Here is a 20,947-nt window from a genome sequence, read left to right on the forward strand (position 1 = left end):
CAAGCCTGTTGTTTGAGGTCCTGCTCCAGGTCCACCTGATGCTGCTGCGGCTGGTTAGTAGTTTCCTCACTGCGCTGGTGAAGAAAGCTACTCATCATCGACTGCAGACTGAGGCAGCCGCTGCTGGTGGAGCTACCACTGCTCCTACCACCCCACCCCTCCCCTGCTGCCATGGCAGCGGAATGCGAGCGCACAGGGCCCACAGTGTCTGAGGATGGACGTTGGCGCACAAAGGCAGAGACCAACTGACTACATAGGTGGTTTTTATAGTACGTTATTTTGGCCTCCCTCTCAGCAGGTGTGAAAAAGGCCACCATTTTTGAACGGTAGCGAGGGTCCAACAAGGTGGACAGCCAAAAGTCATCTCTCTGTCTGATGGTTATTATTCGGCTGTCGCTACGCAAACAACCGAGCATGCTATAGGCCATTTGTGCCAAGGAATGCGAGGGACTCCCTGCCTCCATCTCCACAGCATACTGCCACAGTGCGTCTGGGTCCTCTGTCTCCTCCTCCTCCTCCTCCTCTACCAGATGCTCCTGCTCCTCCACTCCTGTCCGCTGAGTGGAAAAACCACCCATTTCACTCAATAATTCCTGAGCACAAATGTCCTCCTCTACCTCCTCCTCTTCTTCCTGTCCTGCCCCCACAGGGGTCATGTGGCGTTGAGATCTGTGCGCCACGTCTACCGCACCCTGACCAGCCATTGTTAACAACATTTGTTCCAGGACGTGCAACAGAGGAATGACGTCGTTCATCCCATAGTCCTGCCGACTCACGAATAGCGTGGCCTCCTCAAAGGGCCTGAGCAAGCGGCAGGTGTCACGCATGAGCTGCCAATGGCTGACATCGAAGTTACACAGGGGAGTACCTTTATCCGCTTGTAACATCAGGAAATCGGTGATGGCCTTTCGCTGTTCGTAAAGGCGGTCTAACATGTGTAGGGTTGAATTCCACCTTGTTGCAACGTCGCAGATCAGGCGATGCTGTGGAATTCCGTTCTGCCGCTGCAGCTCAAGGAGGGTGTGCTTTGCGGTGTAGGAATGGCTGAAATGCATGCAAAGTTTACGTGACATTTTAAGGATGTCTTCCAGTGGGATGGTGGATTTTAGGAACCGCTTGACAACCAGATTGAACACGTGAGCCATGCATGGCGCATGGCACAACCTTCCTTGACGCAGAGCAGACACCATGTTCTTTCCGTTGTCGGTCAACATGGTTCCGATTTTCAGTTTGCGCGGAGACAGCCATCTGTCGATTTCTCTGTTCATTACACTGAGAAGTTCCTCCCCTGTGTGACTACGTTCGCCAAGGCATACCAGGTGCAGCACAGCGTGACACCGTTGCGCCCTGCACATGTGATATGCCGGTCGGGTAATGGGACTTGGCACGGGGGTGGCGGCTGAGGACACGGCGGAAGAAGAGGTGGTAGAGGCGGACATCTTTTGTGGACCAAGGACGTGCAAACGTGGAGGCAAAAGCGGCGTGACCTGTCCAAGTTGCTGGTGCGGCTGTGACGGCACCACGTTCACCCAGTGGGCCGTAAATGACATGTACTGTCCCTGACCGTAGTTACAGCTCCACACGTCGGCGCTGCCGTGCACTTTGGCAGAGACCGACATGCTCAAAGACTGGCCCACCATCTCTTCTACATGTGAATGCAGGGCTGGCACTGCCTTTTTGGCGAAGAAATGACGGCTTGGCACTCTCCACCGCGGAGCGGCACAAGCCATCATTTCTCGGAAAGGTGCTGAGTCCACCACTTGGAAAGGGAGGGACTGCAGCACCAGCAACTTGGACAGGAGGACGTTCAGCTTTTGCACCGTCGGGTGCGTGCTCGCAAACTGTTGTCTCTTGGAAACGGATTCCAAGAAAGACTACTGACGGAATCCGTGAAGAGGAGTAGCAGGAGAAGGAGCATCTGAACGAGCGGAAGATGCCAACGAGCGACAACTCCCCTCAGCAGAGGTGTTGGAGCCTTGACTGGCTGATAGAGGGCGATTGACGTCGGGTGACGGAGCAAGTAACGGAGCGGGTGATGGAGCGGGGGCTGGGGCAGGCAGAGCCACCGTATCTTTATCACGGTTTTCCCAGGCCACCAAATGGCGACGCTGCATATGCTGCCGCAACGCTGTAGTCCCAACATGGGCCCCCTGGCCACGCTTGACTTTCTGGCCACATAGTCGACATACGGCTACGTTTACTTCCTCGGGCGGCTTGACAAAAAATTGCCACACCGCCGAGTAGGAAACTTTGCCCCCGATACTCCTCACTGGCTGACTGCTGCTTCCTCCGTGCACACCGGCACCACTACTGGCCGTGGTGGTAGGCTGCAGTGGAGCTGGTGCTGTACTCCGTGGCCGTTTGCCTCCACTGACACTGCTGCGACCCTGCTGCCTCCTGGGCAACCCACCGACTGTTTTGCTCGCTGCCAAGATGCCACCCTCTTCTCCTGATGATGCGGAAGCAATAGCCTGATGACGACGAGGCTGCCAAGTGCGATCAGCCTCATCATCATCAATTAGGGTCTCCGCCTCACTACTAGCCCCCTCGGCTGCGTGTGGGTCAGGAGACAGACCTGTCTCTAGACCGGCTACCGAGCCACTCTCCTCGCCACTACTTCTTCGCCTGGCTGCTGAAGAGGCGGATGTCTCCCCCCGTTCCTGACCGCCCTCTGTTAGCTCTTCCTCACTGTACAGTGGGGCTGAGCCCACAGCATGCGATACTTCGCTTGGTGAGGGAACACCAAAGGACAGGGGCAGGTAGAGGACACGTGATTTCAGTGGGCTTGCTCCCGGGCCATGCCAACTAACGGTTGTGTCTGACGTACCCACCGACCATTGGCTGTAGGTGTCAGAGGTGACCTGGGAAGAGGAAGACGACTGAGCCAACCAATCGATGACGGCAGGGTTGTCGGTGGAGACACGACCGCTGGATGACACCGGGAGCACTGGCCTCTGGCTGCAAATAGTGCTGCCTCGACCCCTTCCTCTGCTGCCACGTCTGCTCGCTCCTAAAACATTGCCTCCTCTGCCACTCCTCTGCATGTTGTCTGACATACTCTTTAATTAAACGATTCTGTGTCCCTGAGTAACAATTCTGTGTCTGTCCCTGAGTAACAATTCTGTGTCCCTGAGTAACGTTTCTGTGGCCCTAAGTAACAGTTCTGTGGCCCTCAGTAACAATTCTGTGTCCCTCAGTAACAATTCTGTGTCCCTCAGTAACAATTCTGTGTCTGTCCCTGAGTAACAATTCTGTGTCCCTGAGTAACGTTTCTGTGGCCCTAAGTAACAGTTCTGTGGCCCTCAGTAACAATTCTGTGTCCCTCAGTAACAATTCTGTGTCTGTCCCTGAGTAACAATTCTGTGTCCCTCAGTAACAATTCTGTGTCCCTCAGTAACAATTCTGTGTACCTCAGTAACAATTCTGTGTCCCTCAGTAACAATTCTGTGTCCCTCAGTAACAATTCTGTGTCCCTCAGTAACAATTCTGTGTCTGTCCCTGAGTAACAATTCTGTGTCTGTCCCTGAGTAACAATTCTGTGTCCCTGAGTAACGTTTCTGTGGCCCTAAGTAACAGTTCTGTGGCCCTCAGTAACAATTCTGTGTCCCTCAGTAACAATTCTGTGTCTGTCCCTGAGTAACAATTCTGTGTCTGTCACTAAGTAACAATTCTGTGTCCCTAAGTAACGTTTCTGTGGCCCTAACTAACGATTCTGTGGCCCTAAGTAACGTTTCTGTGGCCCTAAGTAATGTTTCTGTGTCCCTCAGTAACAATTCTGTGTCTGTCCCTAAGTAACAATTCTGTGTCTGTCCCTAAGTAACAATTCTGTTGCCCTAAGTAACGTTTCTGTGGCCCTAAGTAACGGTTCTGTGGCCCTAAGTAACGGTTCTGTGGCCCTAAGTAACGGTTCTGTGGCCCTCAGTAACAATTCTGTGTCCCTCAATAACAATTCTGTGTCTGTCCCTAAGTAACAATTCTGTGGCCCTAAGTAACGTTTCTGTGGCCCTAAGTAACGTTTCTGTGGCCCTCAGTAACGATTCTGTGGCCCTCAGTAACAAATCTGTGTCCCTCAGTAACAATTCTGTGTCTGTCCCTAAGTAACAATTCTGTGGCCCTAAGTAACGTTTCTGTGGCCCTAAGTAACGATTCTGTGGCCCTCAGTAACGATTCTGTGGCCCTCAGTAACGATTCTGTATCCCTCAGTAACAATTCTGTCTGTCCCTGAGTAACAATTCTGTGTCCCTAAGTAACGTTTCTGTGTCCCTAAGTAACGTTTCTGTGGCCCTAACTAACGATTCTGTGGCCCTAACTAACGATTCTGTGGCCCTAAGTAACGTTTCTGTGGCCCTAAGTAATGTTTCTGTGGCCCTAAGTAACGATTCTGTGGCCCTAACTAATGTTTCTGTGTCCCTAAGTAACGTTTCTGTGTCCCTAACTCTCTCCCTGAATACAGCCAGGTCTGCCTCTGTTGAATGACTGGAGGCAAATGGAGAATTCTAAAATGGCCGCCATTTATAGCTCGACCATTACACTGTGCTGGCTGGCTGGCTACTGATTGGCTAATGTGATCACATGTCATGAATGAATGCATTATGGGTCAGCGCGCCTTGTCTGCGCGCCTTCCCAGACATCCCCGCTCCGTCGCCGCCATTTTAGGAAAAATTTCGATTCGCGCATCCGAAGTCTGCTTATTTTCGGATTCGACGCGAATCGAAATTTTCCTAATATTCGAAACGAATTCCACTTCGCCTACTTCGATTCGCTCATCTCTAAACCTAACCAATAAAAAAAACACACACATATATATATATATATATATATATATATATATATAGCGACAACATGTGCAAAATAACTGTTTTCATTGCCCAGGTTTGCTACCAGCTGCTTTAAGTGGATAACAACTCATTTATTTTAGTAAAATGTTGTAGGGACATCTCTAATGATTATCTGATAGTTTCTAGGAGATATTTATCTCATTATCTTTCGTTCTAAAGTTTTTACTGATGATCAGAGCTGATTTCAAGGAGGTATAACATACATAAGCATGAAAAACCTTTTTTTTTTCTTGGAAACACATAGTTTACTCTCAAACTGCTCCCTTTCTCATCTATGGTGCAATTATTTTGCTCATTAAAGCCTTATTTACATACCTGTCATACACATAAATTAAGCAAAATCAAATATTATCAGTCTCCGCATTTGTCCAGAACTGCATTGTGGCCATGATTCCTAATGCTTATGTTAGATTTGTACACAGTTAAAAATGTCTGCATTGCTTACTCAATTTATTCAGTAATGTATTCTGCTGTTTAAAGCGATTATAAAGGGTTTTTTTTTTTTGTAAAATAATACACATGTCTATACTTACCTACTGTGTGCAGTGGTTTTGCACAGAGCAGTCTGGATCCTCCTCTTCTCGGGTCCTCCGCAGGCTCTCCTGGCTCCTCCTTTCTGTCAGGTTTCCTCCATAGCAAGCAGTGTGCTATTGGGGCACCCACTACTCCGTGTGTCCATTCACACACGGAGCTGCGGCTTCATTGGCTGACTGGCTGTGATTGACAGCAGCGAGAGCCAATGGCTTCCACTTGTTGTCTCAGCCAATGAGGAGGCAGAGACCCAGGACAGCCGAGGCTGTCATTCACATAGAGGGATCTCAATGGGACTCAGGTAAGTATTGAGGGGGCTGGGGGAGTTGCTGCACACAGAAGGTTTTTTACCTTCATGCATAGAATGCATGAAAGTCAAAAACCTCCAGCCTTTACAACCACTTTGCAAGTCCCCTTCTACTTACGTCCCACTTGCTATTGCCCACAACGCTATGACACATATCTTCTGTCTCAACTTGGGTCAACTTATAAGGGTTAATTTTACACAAGGAGCAGAGACTGACTGTTTACCTAGCAAAGGGAATGTATACTTCACAAATTAAGCAGAGGGCACTTTGCATACCCAATCACTGAATACCAAACTTATGTACTAGCCTAATTTCAGATTCACTTTGGAAAGCACAGCTAATGCCCACAAGCACACATACACTACATTCACACTCAGTGGGGTTGATTTACTACAGGAGTAGCGTCTGTTCATGTACCAAAAAATTGTACATTTTGCAAACAGAATGCTCACTTAGAATATTGAATAGTTTGAAGCTTTGTTCACGTTAATAATCAAATCATGTGCAAGAAAGTTTTCCCTTTTTCCTTGCACATGATATGGTTCTAAAAGTGAACACATGATTCAACTTAGTTACTGAGCAAAAGCTGGGCATACATTATACAATTTTCTTGTTCAATTTCCTTTAGGTTTACCTTTAACTATGTAGTGCAAGGGCCTGCCTGATTGCATACAAATTGAAAGTGTTTGGGTTTGACCTCATATTATGTGGTTTTGGTAAATCTAAAGGAACATTTTACAAGAAGATTGTAAAATGTATGGCCAGCCTAAATAAAACATTCACTATGCAAAGAAAATTTTGTGGGCTACTTTTACTCCTGCAGTAATACAACCACAATATGTTTTCATATGAACTGTGAACTGCGGTGACGGCAGGTGAAACCTTTCTTTATTGAGCCCAAATCTCTAGCCTAGGTAATACACTGTGCCCCATAGTGGTATGTCAGTGAATAGTTTTAACCTGGCAATTTGGTTGTACAATCTCTGTACAATCTCTTTATATTTACAAATGACTATCTAGTAAAAGGGCCAAGCTGTATATAAATGTAAAAATAAATCTACAGATATCAGAAGAAAGTTGTTTTGTAGGCCCATGTACCTTGTTCACCCAATAGTAATCACATCTGTGCAGTGCAATAGGCAGTATATGATCAAATGGCCATCAGTCTGAAATTGTATTTTTATTTTTTCTGCTTTTCATCTTTTTTATAAAAAACTGAGTTCTTTCCATTACATCCCCAGCTGCTGAGAACTTTGTGAAGGTTATTTTCAAACGCAAAACAGAGTCAAGCATCTCAATGATGTCTCTGCAGTACATTCTGAAAAAGACCTATTATTTAGTGGTGTGCTCTTGACTGTTCTTGGCCATTAGATTTATTTGTTAAATCTAAAGTGTGAAGGTGAAAATAAAAGGCAGAAGAAAGATAGAACCAGTCACATGACATATTAGCCAATCTCTGCTTCTCTCTAGAAAACAATGACTTATAGAGACAGGTTTGCCACACAACCACATGATTGAAATTCTAATTATTAAACCAAATTTTAACGCTGAACCTCAGGATAAGCAAAAATTAAATAAATACAAGATGTATGTATATTCTTGCTGGAATCATGGCATGCTTTGTTTATTTCTTCTAGATGTGGGCCATAATCCAGTGTGAAATATTGCTTCTGTGCAGGAGCTTCCTTTAATAAAGACTAGTCAATGCTGCTCTCTATGTCTGTGCAGAGTAACTGGTCTTGTAGCTGCCCCACCTGTACTTTTCTGCAGACAGCCTGTAGTAGGTGGGCTTGCTTGGTCCAATCACACAGCTCTGCTATCTGCACATATTATGTACATCCCTATGATTATGTCACTATTTCACCTAAAAGTTTATAAAAAGTGGAACTAAACTTCCACTGTTACGTACTGTGAGCAGGCAGGCTTTTTATTGCAGAACAAACATGCAATGAGGGAGATTTACTAAAACTGGTGCACTCAGAATCTGGTGCAGATGTACATGGTAGCCAATCAACTTCTAACTTCAGCTTCTTTAATTAAGCTTTGGCAATGAAATATGGAAGCTGATTGGTTTCTATGCAGAGGTTCACCAGGTTTTGCACTCTTCAGTTTTAGTAAATCTCCACCAATGTCTCTTCTGCAATACAATACACTTATTTGCTTGCTCACAGTGATCCCTGCAATGTTAAGCTGAGTTGTGTTACAGTGGCTGACCCAACCTTGTGTCGTCATCTTGCGCAGGCTAATGAAGATGACCGAAAACTGGCACCGGCAAGGGACAGTTGGAAAAGTGAGTACTGATACCTTTATTTCTACTTTAACACTACATGAACAAGCCATAGTGAGATTAGGAAGGTTTTACAGTAAACCGTGAGATTAGAAAGGCCAGTTTGTGTTTTTCTTTTATTTCTCTATAGAAGTTAAAGACAATATGCATTGTAAATATACAGTAAACGCATTACAAAAGTCGATGAACACACATATTTATCCAACCCAAAAACAAAAGTTGAAAATATTGCAGTTTACCAGTCCTTAAATGTGGCTCCATTAGTTTTCTTTTTTCTTTGTTTTTTTTTCCTTTATTTTTATCTGGCAATTGTGTGAATAACTCATTCCTGTCCCTTTGGGGTTTATCTACTAAAGCTGGAAAGTGCAAATCAGGCTAATTTCTGCACAGATTTATGTCTATACTCATTTCTTCATTGTATCTAGGCGTGCAGCCTTGGATGTCTCATAGGCTGGACTTCAAACATCTGCTTTTGTTCATCTCCATTACATGGTGGATTTATGAGACTAGTAGTTTACCCATAAAGACAAAGTTACAGTTATTGACAAGGACAGGTATTGACAAGGGTTGTTACCAACTGATGTCATCACATGGCCAGTTGGGCAAATAATGTCATACAACAGCGTGTTTGTCAAATCTTGTGTACCATTCCCATTGTAAGAGGTTTACGTTGAACAGATAATTCAGACTACATGATTAAAATGGAACAACGTACTTGCAGTTTTTACATTTCAGTCCAAACAGCATCCCTTTCCCACAGACAGTACATGTCTGAGACATCCAGTACTTGGTAGAAAACCTAGGAAGGAAGCAAGCAAAGGACATCAGGGTGACTCATGATAAAAATAAAATGACAATGTTAAGCAGAATAATTCGTACTTCTGGTAATACTGATGCACTTGTTACTACTGATCACAATGTCTGTCTACCAGCTAAAAGTCTTTTGTGAGTCAAACTTTTTAATTTCTGAGTGACTCAGATCTTTTTTTCCCCAAAAAATATCATATCTTCTTGATAAATCATAATTTCTTTTAGCACCAGTAATGACATTACAACTATGAAGGAGACTATTTTTCATAACAGCTGTTACCAGGTCCAAAATAGAGTACAGGGCAGCAAAAGTGGACACTGACATTTTACTAGCCATTGTCTGTAGTGTTTCCTTCCCAACAGTGGCGGTTATAAGAAAATCAGAACATTGCTCATTTCATAAAATGAGTAAGCCAAGTGCTTCCACTTCTGTGACATACATCTCAGACACTTTACTGAACAGAAGCTTATAGCAAACAGTGGTGCTTAACATTTTCAATGACAGGATTGGATTTAGGGAAAAAAGTTGGTTATGTGGCAACAAAACTTTAAGGCTGAGGGAGTCTAGTTTTTGCTTCATTCCTGTCTTATGTGATAATGATTGTCTATTTTTTACAAGGTTCATGGAACTGTGGTCAGGCATTTGAAAATATGCACATTCAATAAACAGTGCACCTTGGGACAACTCTCCATACGTAGAGGATACACATGCCATAGGCTTATCTCTGTTTAGTCAGGATAGAACAATAATTATTACCTGAACACTTTCCAGCTCCAAGATTATCATTCTGGTGGTCAGTACTTAGTAAAACTCAGCTGTGATTTGTTTGTGTCCATGCAAGGTCATAATTTTGCATTAGCATTATTTGAACTGAATAACAATGTATGTAACTATTGATATACTTATCTCTCAGCTACAATTTCAGAGTGCATTGGTCTCAGGTCACGTGACCCAGAGTACCAGTGGCAGTGCAATAGGTGCTGATCGCTGCACATTATAAGATCTACAGTCAGTGAAAGATGACTTTGCCGTTGTAGTTACCAACAATGCAAACCTGGTGCAATCACATGGTCTAACACACCAGTCAAAGTGTTACTAAACCCAGGACACTGCATTCAACATATCTGGTCTCCCACAGTACACAGAACACGGAAATGCAATTATTTCAGTAAATATAAACTACTAAATACCTTTTCTCATCAACAGTATATAGCAGTCTTGTAATTTCTATTTGTGTTCAGTAGAGCACTGGTTAAAGCTTGTAGGAGGAGGTTTCTTTCTGCTCTAGGAGGATGCAAAACCCCTGACCTCTGTCTAGACAGTGCTGATTGGCCCTCTGCTGATCACATACACTCTCCCAAGAAAATAAAACCTCTCTAGCAATACACACTAAACTGAGCATGTGCAGAATGGCTACGGGTTCAGTCTGTCTTATCAGGAGATAAGACATGGAAATTTTGAACAAGAGGAGGGGCAGAGAAAACACGATCAAATGGCCTTTTTTCACAATGCAGAGGATTAATACCTTAGGTTATACAGTGAGTATAACAAGTATGCTTTACTGCATATAGAGACTGATTTTACTGTTGTGGGTTTATAAACACTTTAAGGTTATACTAAAGGTTCAGCTTTTCTTTTTTCTTTTTTTTTTTTAAATAAACATGTCATACTCTACTGCTCTATATAATGGACCTGCACAGAGCAGCCCTGATCCTCTGCTTCTCGGGTCCCCCACCAGCACTTCTGTCTCCTCTTTCCTGCTGAGTGCCCCCAGAGCAAGCTGCTTTCTCTGGGGGCACTTGTGCATGCTCACTCCCAAGCCAGCTCTGACACACAGAGCATGGCTCGGCCCCACTCCCTCCTCACTGGCTGTGACTGACAGAAGCGGGAGCCAGTGGTTGAGGGAGAGACCCAGGAGAGCTGCTGCTCTTGTGCACATCGCTGGATCAAGATCGGGCTCAGGTAAGTATTAGGGGGGTTGCAGGGGGAGCTGCACACTGAAGGTTTTTTACCTTCATGCATAGAATACATGAAGGGAAAAAATCCTTTAGCCTTTAGAACCACTTTAAAGTGTAACTTTAGTTTTGTATTGATTAAAACAATCCCTCAATATCAACTAAATACACACACACACTTGTTTTTGCATATACATTGCTTATATACAGTATCTCTGTTCTGAAGACACCTATTACCAGGGGCGGACTGACCATTTGGAAAGTTGGGCACTGCCCAAGGGCCTGGGGTCAGTAGGGGCCCCATGAGATGCCTCTGGTACTTTTTTCATAGGCTTTTTTGAGTTTGAGCAAGGACACAGGGGCCCCATGATCCCCTATTGCCCGGGGGCCCCATGAGTTGTCATTCCGCCCCTGCCTATTATTATCCCAGCGCTATAAAAAGAAAAGCTGCAGTGTCTGCCTTCCTTTAGATGTGAATGACCCTTAGGCCACATGCACACTGGGCCTTTAACCTACGTACGTCCAATCCTGGCAATTTACTGCACCTGAGAGACACAGGTGCAGCACCCAGCCCTGCCTGCAGCCTATCAAAATCTATGACAGACTGAAATATGCTGGGGATGGACAGGGCTGAATTCTGTACCAAGTGGTACTCTCAGTTAGGGCCTTGTGCATTCAGGTACGTATGCCCGGAACACAGGTACTCCGACACTATAGTTGGTTCACTATGTCCTTTTTCAAACTGACTTTCAAATAAAAGGGCCCTAATGTAATCACCTGTTACAATCTCATAATTATTAAAAAGCTGCAATGTCTGTATTCCCGGAAAATATGGATGACCCTTATGCAGGCCATGCATGGGTCAAATTCCGAAAGAATTTTCTTTAGAAAATCTGAAATTTCTGTGCATTTTGTAATCTGATGGTTTTTGGTTTTGAAATTTAACCAACTAAGCCTTTAATTATGCCTCTTGCTGCTACAGAAAATAATTTTCATGGCTAAGAATTTTCTTTTCTTTCCAGGTCACAGCTCATGCTCATTTCTTTATCAAATACATTTCTTGCATGATTCTCCCATCATTGATTAGAAATTAGTTCATTTTTCAAAAAATGTCCAACATGCTGATCACTCAAATTCGATGGTCGCTCGAAAATTGGCTGTTGATGTGGCCCACTAATGATGCAAAATTTGAACAAAAGTTCTTGCAAAAGATTTTCGAAAGAAAATTCTTTCGAAATTTGACCCATGTATTACCGGCTTTAGGCCACATGCATACTGGACATTTAGCCTATATGTGCACAGGTGCTGCATCCAGCCCCACGTCTTACAGCTAGTCTATGGCAGGATGAAATAGGCTGCAGCTGGATGGAGCTGACTGCTGCGCCAAGCGGTACTCGCATTTAAGGCCATTTGTGTTCAGGGACATCTGTGCCTGAACACGGAGGGCCCTATGTGTTCAGGCACAGATGTCAGCACTGGACACATAAAGGCTAAATGTCAGCATTGGACACATAAAGGCTAAATGTCAGCATTGGACACATAAAGGCTAAATGCTCAATGTGCATGTGGCCTTAAAGAGGATATTACCAAAAATGTAAATCTGTTTGCTCTTACTATATTTGTGGCTTAGTGCAGACTTACGAGAAAAGCAATGCACCAATTACATAAGCAGTATATGAGATTTCTTGGGGTCTTTTGGACATCAGCACTGACAAGTTTAGAAAGTCACAATGACTGCAGATTGAAAGGAAAAGGACATTTTCAAACCTAATAAAATATAACATGGATTTTATAGCAATTACAGTATACATGTTATTTAAATTTTAGATAAAGTAGCTTTTCTTAGCATCTGGCAGCAAGCAAGGCAAATAAAAATACTAGGGTTTTCTTTTAAGTCTTTCGGTGAGTATTTTTATTTATTTGTTTTTGTGATTTGGCCATTAGGGATAAGCTGCAGGTTCATGTTGAGCGTGAGTTCAAAGTAAACCCAAGTTGTTTGCAGTTTGGGAACATAGTAAACTAATGCAGCAGTTTTCTGTTATAGCAACCAGTTATAATAATGCACATAGTGATCTTTGAACTATGCTTAGGGGGCTTAAATGGGCCAATAACAGGGGTTTTCCTGTACACAACCCCACTCCCTTTAAAAAGCAGGGCTGCCAGTGGCCTTTTGCCAGTGTGTGTTGGAGACTTAGAGTAAATAGGGAGAGCTGACAGTTTGTGATTAGGTAGGGCTAGGTGTTCTAAACAGTGCTGAATACAGTGCTACACAGTGATATATACAGTAATGTATTGTGCTACATTTTGCTGGGAGAGATAGTTGTGCTTGACCCCCGGTTCACATCTATGCGGCCATGCAGGCCGCGTTTTGCACGGGCAGGATAGCCCATTCATTTGAATGGACTCCCATGCCTGTTACATGCAGGGAATAAGTCCCTGCACTTCTTTGGAAAATGCAGCCCGCACGGGAACCTTGGTTCCCAGTACGGTTGCATTTTCCAGTGCGGGCAGCGTGGAACTAATGGCACCTGCCCACGGGTCCGCATTTCTCTGTGCGGGTGGTGTGGCTGCACGGATTTTCGTGTGGGTCCGCAGTGGCACCACCCGCACATATGTGAACCTAGGGTTACAGTGCTACACTACCGACCCTTGCCAACTGTGCTGGCCTGCCACCATTCACAGATAAACAAGAACCTGTGCTAAAAACCTTTCCTCCTATATCCAAGAAGCTGGAGCACATAGCGTCTCACACAGATAACAGGCAAAATCTCCCATACCTCCATCAGAGAACAAAAAAAATCCTTTGTAACACCATAAAGTTGGATCATATCATAAATCAATTTGTGAATGGCAAAAGTGCAATTAAACTCCCCAATAGTTTGCTATCTCCTGATGGAGTCCCTGTGCTGAAATTCATTGAGGCAGAAGTGACAGACGTAAGTGGGACCTGTAATCATCAGTTCTCCTAGCTGTTGGTATACAGGATACAAGTAATTTTTTGAGAGTAAGCAATTGCATTTGAGAAAAGCGCTCTTTTAAACAATATCACACTATGGAAGCTGTCTGTTTTTTAATGTATGATCCAACTGTACTTATCTGATGAATTATGACTAGGGATGGGCTTGATGTTCGAGTCGAACATGAGTTCGACTCAAACATCGGCCGTTCGTGTCTTCGCCGAACACACGATTGATAAGGGCGTTCAGCAGGATGTTTGCCCACCGTGCCCCACAATGCACTGCGTTCTCACAGTGTATTGTGAGAGCCAAGATTGGCCAAGGCAATGCACCTGATGACAGGTCAGGTGCAATGCTTTGGCCAATCACAGCACAATTTTTTACATCTGACCAGCAAATGTCAGATTGCTCAGTGGGTGCAGACGGGTCAACGGGCGTCAGGGTTTTTCTTATTTCGGCGAGTCGGTGGCGGCGTGATAACGCTGGACACCATGACTGATTATGGATTACAATGATGGAATCTTTTTTTGGCTTTTTTTTTTTTAAGGACTTTTTGAAAAGAAATTTTTCAAAAGTCTGGCGTATTTATTTTTTCAAAATGTAACCCTTTAGTGAATGGGTACGGGCAAGTACCCCATACTCATTCACAAGGAGGGGCAGCATCAGGGTGTCCCCTTATTTAAAGGGGTACCCTGTTGCTAATGAGGCCCCTGCCCGCTGTCCCCCACAACCACTGGGCCATGGTTGTGGGAAAGAGGCCCTTGTCCCCATCAGCATGGGGACAACATCCCTATGCCGGGGTAACGTGACCTGGTAAGCCACAGGGGGCACTCAATTGCCCTCCCATTCCTGCCCTACCAGACCTGTGCTCAGATCAAGGGTCTAGTAGGAATTTAGGGGGCCCCCACACTTTTTCCCCCATTTTTTGGGGGTGGGGTTTCCCTTAAAAGTCTTGCCAGGCCTAAAGGGTCTGGTATGGCTTTTAGAGGGAACCCCATGCACTCCCCCCATATTTAGGAGGTGGGGTTCCCCCTAAAAGTCCTACCAGCTTCTGGTATAGCTTTTAGGGGAACCCCACACACTTTTTTTTTCTTTATTTACTGTGGGGTCCCTCCTAACCTTCCTACCATACCTAAAGGTTCTGGTATGAATTGGGGGGGGGGGGGGGCCCCACACTTTTTTTTTTTGTTTCTGTTTGTTTAAATGCCAGTCTTGCTGCAGCAGGTTCTATATATTGTACAGATGTGCAACTTTTCAGGTAGTTTAAGAGGACCCCCAGGCATATTTAAAGGAATGTTTCATTTATTTATTTATTTTTTTACTTTAGGAAATGAAAAATTACTGCACCTTTAAAAAATCACTTATTCATGTCCTTCAAGGCAGTACCCAAGTCACCACACCCCTTTTATGGCCAATAACTTGCATATAAGCCTTCAAAATGGCTTTAAATGTATTTAAAAGTTCGAGTCACATAGACTTGCATTGAGATCGAAGTTCGCAGTCTAACATTCATTAGGTTCGAATGTTAGACAGCAAACCGAACACAGGGGTGTTCGGGCCATCACTGATTATGAGCTTCTTGCACTTTTGTCATTTACATATTAATATATGATATGGTTGAACTATATGGTGTCACAAAGGATCTATTAGTTTTCTAAAGGGGGTATATAGTGATTGTATTTTTATGTGATTGTATTTTTATTAGACCTGCCACCATTACCTGCTCCTGCAACCTCTGCTGGCCTGTCACCATTACCAGCTCCTGCGGTCTCTCCTAGGCTGTTCTGGTGCTCTAGTAAAGTAAAGCTTCTACACACAAAGATGGGAATTTACTAAGACTGGAGCAGCTATCCTTGGTAACCAATCAGTTTCTACCGTTCATTTTCAAAGCTTAACATGTAACTACAGTAAAGGCAAAACTTTTTCTAGATAAGAGAGGAGAGGGATGAGCACATATGTCAGTTTTTATTGCTGTCTGTGCCCATTACTGTTGTCATCGAAAGTTAACCACATGCCTACTGGGCACTCATACCCCCTTCCTGCCCAGGGCAATTTTCAGCTTTCAGTGCTGTCGTACTTTGAATGACAATTAGGAGGTCATGCAACACTGTACCCATATGAAATTTTTATAATTTTTTTCACACAAATAGAGCTTTCTTTTGGTGGCAATTAATTACCGTTGGGCATTTTATTTTTTGCGCTATAAAAAAGAAAGTGCAACATTTTATAATAGAAACAAAGAAAACCTTTTTTTCCAAATTTTTTGCTAACAGGTAATTTTTCTCCTTCACTGAGGTGCGTTGATGAGACTGCACTGATAGGTAGAACTTATGGGCACTGATAAGCAGCACTGATGGGCACTAATAAGCGGCACTGATGGGCACTGATATGCGGCACTGATGAGCTGGCACTGATGATGCTGCACTGATATGCAACAATGATGGGCACTGATAGGTGGCACTGATGGGCGCCACTGACTGACGGCACTGACTGGCGGCACTGCTGGGCACTGACTGGAGGCACTGCTGGGCACTGATGGGTGGCACTGCTGGGCAGCATTGATGGGTGGCACTGATGGGGGGACACTGGTGGGTGGCACTGATGGGCACAGGTGGGTGGCACTACTAGGCACTGATGGGCACAGATGGGTAGCAATGCTGGGCACTGATGGGCACAGGTGGGTGGCAATGCTGGGCACTTGTGGGTGGCACTGCAGGGCACAGGTGGGCAGCACTGCTGGGCACTGATCATCAGGGCACTGATCATCAGGGCACTGATGATCGGTGCAGATCCGTCCTCTGACAATTGCCGGTTATCAGCAGTACTTTCCTCACGCTGTGACAGCGTGAGGAAAGTGCAGCCGATAGCCAGCAACTGCATTTACCCATAGATCTGCTGTGTCATTGGACACAGCTGATCATGTGGTAAAAGGCCGCTGTAATTGGCCTTTTACCACATCACGTGATCAGCTGTGTTTGTAGATCATGAAGATCGCCGGTTGCGCGCCCACGGGGGCGTCATATGACGCCCTCCCAGAACTGGACAACTGTGCTGTAGCTGTCATTCGGTTGCCAAGTGGTTAAAGTAAAAGAAAATCCCACATTTTAGGTTGACGTCAGAAAAATAATAGAGCGGAAATCTTCCAAAAAACTGACAAGGGTTCCAACCCTCCCTTACTCTACCCAAAATGGAAAAAAGTTTTGCCTTTAAGTAGCACCACCCTAATTAACAATATCAGGGCAGGTTGACATTTCACCTCACGGTGCATGGCATGGTAGGATATGGACAACTGTAGAAAAATATATACCGGTCACTTTTAAGGCTAAACAAAATTGAGTTTTTTCTGGGAGAGAGGGATAAGGGCACAGGACATCATGAAACAAGTAGACACGAAAGCTAGCAAACACCTAAAAAAAAATGGACAGCAGTACAGAAGAGAGACGTTAAACTGTACCTAGCATTCTGTACTTTCTTTGAGTACTTCAACACAGATCCTCACCAGTTCCTTCATACACGCAGACAGGCCTTCACTTTCAGAGCCTGGAACACCTGGCTAGACCTTAGGCTTCAGGCCTACCCAGCACAGCAGTTCCTCAAATACCCACATCAGACCAAGATCTGGGCAAGAGGACCCTGATCATTTGATCTCCAGGAATTTTTATACTCTCTTTCAGCATGCACCAGTAACTAGGAAACTCCTACTGGTTGGCTGAGGGAAGTATGTATATTCATAACCTATTTTCACTGCAGCTCATCATACTAATGCCAGAGGTACCAATGATTCTTACTGGCAAAAGGGAGGAACTAAAGCTACACTGAACTTGGGAGAAACTCAAATGACCAAAAAACTTACAAATTAGCAAGGTTACCTACCACCCAGCAAAGTTACATTTACTGGTAGCCGCTGACAGGGTGATTACATTTAGTTACACTTTACATGAACAATTGGAAATTAGAAACCAACTGGTTAATTTGCACAGCTGCTCCAGATTCTGTCTGCTCTGGTTTTAGTAAATTCCCCTCATAATGTTTCTGGATATGGTCCTCGGTTGCAACATTTCTAATGTTTCCTGCATGGTAAATCATGCTTTATGTCTACTAGTTTTTGGTACTCAAAAACATTTGTGTCTGTTGTCTCTCTGAAATAATACACTCTAATGTTGATTTCAAAATAAAAACTGCCTTGTCTTTTTTTTCTTACATTGCAGCCTAATCAAGCTGCTTACATATTTCCCCATGACTGTACATTATTTTTGGCTATTGTCTCTGAAATAAGATAAAACTGCCTTGTCTCTTCAACCTTATCAAGCTGCTTACACACTGTGCAGCAAGTACGTACAATATTTCTGACTATTGTCTCTAAAATAATACAATATACTTTTTATTTCATAATAAAGCCTACCTGGTATTTCACTCCTAAACTGCGGTATACTAACACTGCTTACATAGTGTGCAATGAGTTTGTACAATATCTCTGGATTTTCTTTTACAATATTTTTATTAAAGTTTTGCAGAATACAAAATAAAATACATGACACTCAGGTACACTCAATAGGGTAAGAAAGGATTTGGTAGAATATAGACAATTGTACATTCATTTGAAATGTGAAAAACAAATCTCTGGGACAATAGTAAATTGTGCGTAAGAGGTAATATAAAACCACCTCCTAATATTTCTGGCTTTTACACTCTAAACTCTAACTACACTCTTAACACACTCTAATTATTATTGCATATTAAAAACCTGCCTTGTGTCTCCCTCTTAAATTTCATCCTAAGAAAGCAACTTACATAGTTATGCTTTAGGTCTTTATAATATTTCTGGCAACTGTCTCTGAAATAATACACTCTCATTTTTATTTCAGGGTAAAACCTGTTTTGTCTCTAACTTTTACATTACATTACAACCTACTAAAGCTGCTTATATAGTGTTCATCAAATCTGTACAATATTTCTGGTTATTGTGTCTAAAATAATTCTCTCATTTTAATTTCATGATAAAACCCACCTGACCCCTCCCTATCAAAGTGCAGCCCAGTAAAGCTGCTTACATTGTCTGCGTCCACTGTGCATAAAACCTGCTTTATCTCTATCTACTAAACAGCAGCTTTATAAAGCTGTTTATATCATGTGCACTGACTGTACTGTAGAATATTTCTGGCTATTTTCTGTGAAATAATATTTTTATTTTTATTTCTTGATAACACCAACCCTGTCTCTCCCTCTGAAACTTAGGCTTCATAAAACTGCTTAAATACTGTGCATGGACTGTACCGTAATTTCTATATCTATAATTTAATAATGGATACATACAGTAATATTTATTTGATGACTTCAATAAAAGAAATCTCTTCATGGATCTCCCCCATCACTATCCTTCCTAATCTGTGTAAAAAAAACCTGGCTGGATTGATGTGAACTGTGTTTGCGCTTAAGATACTTATCAAAAGCCCCCTCTTTCGAATATATGTGCCTTGACTGCTTTGACTACCATGCTGTCTTTATGGTGACTTATCTACATTGGGTCTGAATGATTACCCACTGGGAAGTTAGTCCTTCTATTTCAATATTATGTATACAAGACCATTGGCTGTTTACTGAATGTACCTGAATTTCCCATGCAAGAGGCAGTGGCTTCACCTTGGCTTACTCATTTGCACCTTTACGGGCAACATGCACATGCTATCAATTCTAGTTTATCCTACTGGCTGATATTACTCTATTAGATCAGGAGTGGGTTCCAGTGTACTGATTCTGTCACATGTTCTGAAATGTTGTGTAATAGATTTATAATGGTACATAATAAAGTTGTTTTTACGGTACTTAGTTTCTCTTCTATATGTCCACACAACATCTATGACTACATTTGTTCATAGTTGTACATGATTTGCTGTGATGTGGACATATAGCACACACATGTTCTCATATCAAATTATGTTCTACAATATTTAAAGTCAAAGAAACAATGACAACTTTTTTGACCTCCAGAGGGTCATAAGCTACAACCATGCATTATTAGCATGTCTAAAAGTTCTTAATCCATTATTTTGGTTATTAAACCTTTTTTTTGTTTTTTTTATAAAAAAGAGCATGCTGCCACATGCAGTTCTGCATTTGGATATTCCTAAAGACCTGCAGTGCAACATTGCTATGTTTCTCTTACAGTGGGACCTTGAATCTTGTTGGAGGTCCCAGCAGGGGAGCAAAACTACACATATACCATGAGCATCAATGCCTTTTGATGGCTATCCTCTTTGAACAAGCTTTGGGAGGGATACACATGGAACAGTGATGGAGGAAGGGGACACCTGCCTAGCCAGCCAGATCAGCCAAATTAACTCAAGCAATGGGATGACAGATATCGCAGACAGATAACTTTCACATCCAGCTGTTACAACATTTAATTTGCTCCCTGCTGCATCATCATATTCAATATTATACACATACTCCACTTTGTTCCATGAAGAACCTCCATCCAAGGTTCGTGGCACAAATTCATGTTCATGTGTTCTCACCCCTCTCTTTGGTATCTTCATTCTTGTAGTAAATCCTCAGCTTGTGCTCTTTGCCTATAGTAAATTTGACCAAGTCTTGGTATTTAAAATTGTCCTACTGCTGTCCAATTTTTCCCTGATGTGTCATCTGCAGTCTCTTCTGGTCTTTGGGTCTTAACTTGCTATTTAAAATATTTCTTGTCACCAATTTTTTTTTTAGATTATAACTTTTAACTTGTGGTGACTAGACTGCATCAGACAATTGCTGCTAACAGTCTGTTCAAGAGCTGCATTTTGTGTCCTGGGCTCTAACTACATCCTTTAAAAACAGAGTTACAGGGTAAAAACGGCCTTGTGAGGGAATAATGAAAAAACTTAGTTTCCTTTTTTGGGAATTTTTGGCATAAAAGAATAAGGTAATCTAAAAATTGTTAAAAAATTTGTAAAAATAAGTTTTGAGAGCAGGGATAATAGCTAGGTTGGGAATGGTGTTTGACTCTCAGCACTAATAAAGTCATGTTTCTGCCCTTTTTATCTTGTTTTCAAGAATGTTGGCCTCTCACTCCTTGAATAAGAAGACCTACACTTGTTCTCTTCACGCTTCCAAAAGTGCCTACTGCTTCTTCAGAATATTTAAATACATCAGTGTGCATAACTTGGTCACAGGTACACCAATATATTAGTAAGTATAAATTAGAAACATATCAGTTTCACATCCCCAAAGAGCCACTATGAAGAGAATATTTCCTCTCATTTGGAATTAAAT

General features: G+C 43.1%; 1 protein-coding gene across 2 annotated transcripts in view; it reads right to left on the reverse strand.

The window, feature by feature from the left end:
• Positions 1-20,947, reverse strand: part of KSR2 (kinase suppressor of ras 2) — a 645,462-nt gene that overhangs the window by 227,197 nt on the left and 397,318 nt on the right. For both annotated transcript variants that reach the window (XM_089677203.1, XM_089677211.1), the window contains exon 7: positions 8,680-8,763. In XM_089677203.1, coding sequence (XP_089533329.1) covers positions 8,680-8,763 — 84 coding nt within the window. The remainder of the gene's footprint in view (positions 1-8,679; positions 8,764-20,947) is intronic.

The sequence above is a fragment of the Staurois parvus genome, unplaced genomic scaffold, assembly GCF_062004578.1.
Source record: "Staurois parvus isolate SC_StPar_1 unplaced genomic scaffold, SC_StPar_1.0 ptg000014l, whole genome shotgun sequence".
Classification (NCBI taxonomy): domain Eukaryota; kingdom Metazoa; phylum Chordata; class Amphibia; order Anura; family Ranidae; genus Staurois; species Staurois parvus.